Source organism: Chiloscyllium plagiosum, unplaced genomic scaffold (genome assembly GCF_004010195.1).
Source record: "Chiloscyllium plagiosum isolate BGI_BamShark_2017 unplaced genomic scaffold, ASM401019v2 scaf_739, whole genome shotgun sequence".
NCBI classification, from domain to species: domain Eukaryota; kingdom Metazoa; phylum Chordata; class Chondrichthyes; order Orectolobiformes; family Hemiscylliidae; genus Chiloscyllium; species Chiloscyllium plagiosum.
The window spans coordinates 457-5,447 of NW_025198154.1; the positions used below are offsets into that span (position 1 = coordinate 457).

The 4,991-nt window shown below is 50.1% G+C and overlaps 1 protein-coding gene across 1 annotated transcript; it reads right to left on the reverse strand.

Annotated features, from left to right (window-relative positions):
• Positions 1–829: 829 nt before the first annotated feature.
• Positions 830–4,110, reverse strand: LOC122545974 (transcobalamin-1-like). Its single transcript, XM_043684827.1, has 2 exons — positions 3,928–4,110; positions 830–1,022 (listed from the first exon to the last, which is right to left on the reverse strand). The coding sequence occupies exons 1-2, from the start codon at positions 4,100–4,102 to the stop codon at positions 847–849; spliced, it is 351 nt and encodes a 116-aa protein (XP_043540762.1). The 5' UTR covers positions 4,103–4,110; the 3' UTR covers positions 830–846.
• Between the last annotated feature and the right edge of the window lie 881 nt (positions 4,111–4,991).

Consider the following 4,991-nt stretch of genomic DNA (forward strand, 5'->3'; position numbering starts at 1 on the left):
TCATGGACAGGAGATAATCACAGACAGAACATAATCAGAGATGGAGATAATCAGAGACAGGAGATAATCACAGACAGGAGATAATCAGAGACAGGAGATAATCAGAGACAGGAGATAATCACGGACAGGAGATAATCACGGATGGGAGATAATCACGGATGGGAGATAATCAGAGACAGGAGATAATCACAGACAGGAGATAATCAGAGATAGGAGATAATCACAGACGGGAGATAATCACAGACAGGAGATAATCAGAGATAGGAGATAATCACAGACGGGAGATAATCAGATACAGGAGATAATCACAGACAGGAGATAATCACAGACAGGAGATAATCAGATACAGGAGATAATCAGAGACGGTAGATAATCAGAGACAGACGATAAGCACAGACAGGAGATAATCACAGACAGGAGATACTCACAGACAGGAGATACTCACAGACGGGGAGATAATCACAGACAGGAGATAATCACAGGCAGAAGATAATCACAGACGGGAGATAATCACAGACGGGAGATAATCAGAGACAGGAGATAATCACAGACAGGAGATAATCAGAGACAGGAGATAATCACAGACGGGAGATAATCACAGACAGGAGATAATCCGAGACAGGAGATAATCACAGACGGGAGATAATCACAGACAGGAGATAATCACAGACAGGAGATAATCAGAGACAGGAGATAATCAGAGACAGGAGATAATCAGAGATAGGAGATAATCACAGACGGGAGATAATCACAGACAGGAGATAATCAGAGACAGGAGATAATCACAGACAGGAGATAATGTAAGGCTGTTGATAATCAGAGAGAGTAGGCAATCAAAGAGAGGGGTCAATAGAGAGTATCCTTACCAACCGAGAATTCCTTGCCATATTTGAATTTGTTCTTCATTGCTGCATCACTGAGGGTCTGGACTGAGTCTTGTGGAAGTTCTCTTTCTAGCACGCAGAGTGTCAGCACATCCAGACTGACTTGGTAATAGTTAGTCAGAGGGAATGAGGTGTTCACTAAGCAAGACAACATCAACAATGGTTACGGATGCCGGCAGTGTGAGAACGACAGACAGAGGGACAGAAAGGCAGAGAGAGTGCGCGACGAAGAAGTGAGTAAAATAGCCTTTATAGTCATGTGCATTCGAGTGAATGCAGTGAAAAGTTGTAATGTCTCTGCTTTGGCACCATCTTAGGTACAGGGTACCTAGGTACAGAATACTTAAGTATCCTCCACCATCCACAATCTCATCACCTCTGGGGATCTCCCACCCATAGCCTCCAATCTCATTGTCCATGAACCTCGTACCACCTGATTCTACTGCCTACAAACCTGACTGCCCCGGTCAACCCATTGTCCCAACCTGCGCCTGTCCCACCAAACTCATCTCTGCCGACCGTGACACCATCCTGTCCCCCTTAGTCCAGGTACACACCCCCCCCATGTTCGTGATTCCACCCACACCCTCCACCTCCTCCAAGATTTTCGTTTCCCCAACGCCTCATCTTCACCATGGACATCCAGTCCCTCTACACATCGGTCTGCCACAACAAAGGCCTCCAACCCCTCCGTTTCTTCCTCTCACGCCGTCCCAACCAGTACCCCTCCACCAACACCCTCATCCACCTGGCTGGACTGGTCCTCACCCTCAACAACTTCTCTTCCAATCCTCTCACTTCCTCCAAACCAAAGGAGTAGCCATGGGCACCTGTATGGGCCCCAGCTTTGCCTGCCTCTTTGTCGGGTATTTGGAACAGTCCATCTTCCGCAGTTACACCAGCACCACCCCCCACCTGTTCCTCTGCTATATCGATAACTGTATCAGCACCACCTCATACTCCCACGAGGTGGTTGAACAGTTCATCAACTTTACCAGCATCTTCCACCCCAACCTCAAATTCACCTGGACCATCTTAGACACTTCCCTCCCCTTTCTGGATCTCTCCATCACCATCTCAGCAACCAACTAACTACGGACATCTTCTACTAACCCATCGACTCCCACAGCTACCTAGACTACACCTCCTCCCATGCTATCTTCTGTAAAAATGCCATCCCTTATTCCCAATTCCTCTGCCTCTGCCGCATCTGTACCCAGGATGACCAATTCCCCCTCAGAAAGTCCCAGATGGCCTCCTTCTTTAAAGATCACAACTTCCCTTCCCACGTGGTTGATGATGCCCTCCAACGCATCTCCTCCACTTCATGCTCCACTGCCCTTGAACCCCACCCCTCCCAACACAACAAGGACAGAGCCCCCCAGTCCTCACCTTCCACCCCACCAATCTCTGTATATATTGCATCATCCTCCGCCACTTCCGCCCCCTATAAACGGATCCCACCACTAGGGATACATTTCCATCCTCACCTCTATCAGCGTTTCGCAGAGACCATTCCCTCGTCAGATCCCCACTCCTGGCACCTTTCCCTGCCACCACAGGAAGTGCAAAACCTGTGCCCACATCACTCCCCTCATCTCCATCCAAGGCCCAAAAAGATCCTCCCACATCCAACATACATTTACCTGCACTTCCACTACGTCATCTACTGTACCTGTTGCACACAGTGTGGTGTCCTCTACATCAGGGAGACAGGACACCAACTTGCGGATTGTTTCAGAGAGCATCTCTGGGACACCCGCACCAACCAACCCCACCGCCCCGTAGCTGAACACTTCAACTCCCCCTCTCACTCCACCAAGGGCATGCAGATCCTGGATCTCCCCCACCTTAACCACCCGATACCTGGAGGAAGAATGCCTCATATTCCGCCTTGGGACCCTGCAAGCACACAGGATTAATGTGGAATCAACCAGTTTCCTCATTTCCCCTCCCCACACCTTATCCCAGTCCCAAGCCTCCAACTTGGCACCGCCCTCTTGACCTGTCCGTCTTTCCCATCTATCCGCTCCACCCTCCTCTCCGACCTGCCACCTTCTCCCACACCTTCATCGATCTATCACATTCCCAGCTACCAACCTCCCAACCCCATTCCCCCTCCCATTTATCTCTCAGCCCCCACAGCCCACAAGCCTCATTCCTGATGAAGGGCTCTGGCCTGAAATGTTGATTCTCCTGCTCCTCGGATGCTATCTGACCTGCTGTGCTTCTCCAGCACCACACTCTCGACACAGAATACTTAAGTGCTTGTTACAGACTTGGACGGAGAATCATAAATAAAGTTCAGGATTATAACAGAGAATACAGAAATTTTTAAAATGTCCTTGATTTAAGAGCTGGAGTCAGAAAGAGCTAGAGACAGACAGAGAGCATAAATGAATGAGACAGAGATGGCTTGCATGACTCCATCTATCTCTGAAAGTGCTTATGGGAATGATTCAGGAACTCTAGATATTTGGGGCAGCACGGTGGCTCAGTGGTTAGCATTGCTGCCTCACAGCGCCAGGGACCAAGGTTCAATCCCACCCTCGGGCGACTGTCTGTGTGAAGTTTGCATGGTCTCCCTGTGTCTGCGTGGGTTTCCCCTCACAGTCCAAAGATGTGTAGGTTAGGGTGGGTTGGCCATGCTAAATAGTCCCATAGTGCCCAGGGATGTGCTGGTTAGGGTGGATTGGCCATGCTAAATTGTCCCATAGTGCCCAGGGATGTGTAGGTTAGGGTGGGATTGGCCATATTAAACTGTCCCATAGTGCCCAGGGATGTGCTGACTAGATGGGTTAGGTGAAGTACTGGGTCTGGGATGCTCTTCAGAGGGTGGGTAGAGACTCAATGTCCTCTTGCTGCACTCTAGAGATTCTGCCATGTAGAGGGAGCTCAGGATAGTTTTCAGCTTTGTAGCAGAAATCCCCATAGGATCTAGGCCTGTTCTGGGAGTGGGTGATGGGGAGAGTGTGGAGAGAGCATTCAATGGAAATTGAGGGGTGTGCAGGCTCCCAGCATGTTAATATTTGGTGATATTTACCAATGTGTTTGATTTCCTCAGTTAATTTCTCCTGCAGTATCTCGATAAGGTCAATCCTGTCCTCTTTGTAGGAGACGTTGGCGGGATTGTTGCACGACGCAGCGATGGCCAGGGAGTACAGAGCGACCAAACCTGAGGAGAAGTTGTCACCTGATTGGTGAAGAAGAGTAAACATACTGAGAAATCATCGCAACAGGCCGTTTGGCCCATCATGAGGATGGGAACCTCTTACCCATGCTCTTCATCACACTGGTCACTAGGATCCTTTTGCTCCTGACGTCCTTCATGTGCTCAGCCAACGTCCCCCTCCCCTTTCAAATGAATCAAGATTATTAACCTGGAGCATTCCCTGTGGGAGGCAGATCCACATTCCCCTCCCCGTCCCCCCTCCTCATCCAGGGGGAAGTCTTCTCCCCGGGCTCCCCAGTTGGATTTCTTCCTGCTTGTCATCCCAATAGTTCAGGGCTGTGGGCTCAACCATGTAACCATGGGGACTCAGTGATTAGCGCTTCTACCTCAGCACCAGGGACACAAGTTCGATTCCAGCCTCGAGTGACTGTCCGTGTGGAGTTTGCATGTTCATCCAGGGACTGCGTAGGTTCCCTCCTCCAGCCCAGGGATATGCAGGCTGGGTGGATTAGCCATGGGGAATGTAGGGTTCCAGGGATACGGTCTGGGTGGGATGGCCTTCAGTGCAGACCTGATGGCCCTAGTGGCCTCTTCCAGGACTGTAGGGATTCTCTGGTCTTCTCAAGGCCTGCCCGACAGGATCCTTGTGAGGTGACGGCTCAGTGGCATTATCATTTAATCGAGGCAATGTTCTGAGGGCCGGGGATTCAAATCCCCCCACAGTATATTTAATTTCAGTTTCAAAAAAGACCCTGCATTTAATGGCGGGCATTTAATGAAATCATCGTCAATCATTGGGAAAAAGCCACCAGGTTCAGTTAGGGAAGGAAACCGCCACGCCTTCCAATGTCCAGCCTACATGTTGTCCGGGAGTGGGGCAGTGGGATTGGTTTGGGATTGCTACAGGGCTGTGGGGAAGGAGTGGGGCAGTGGGA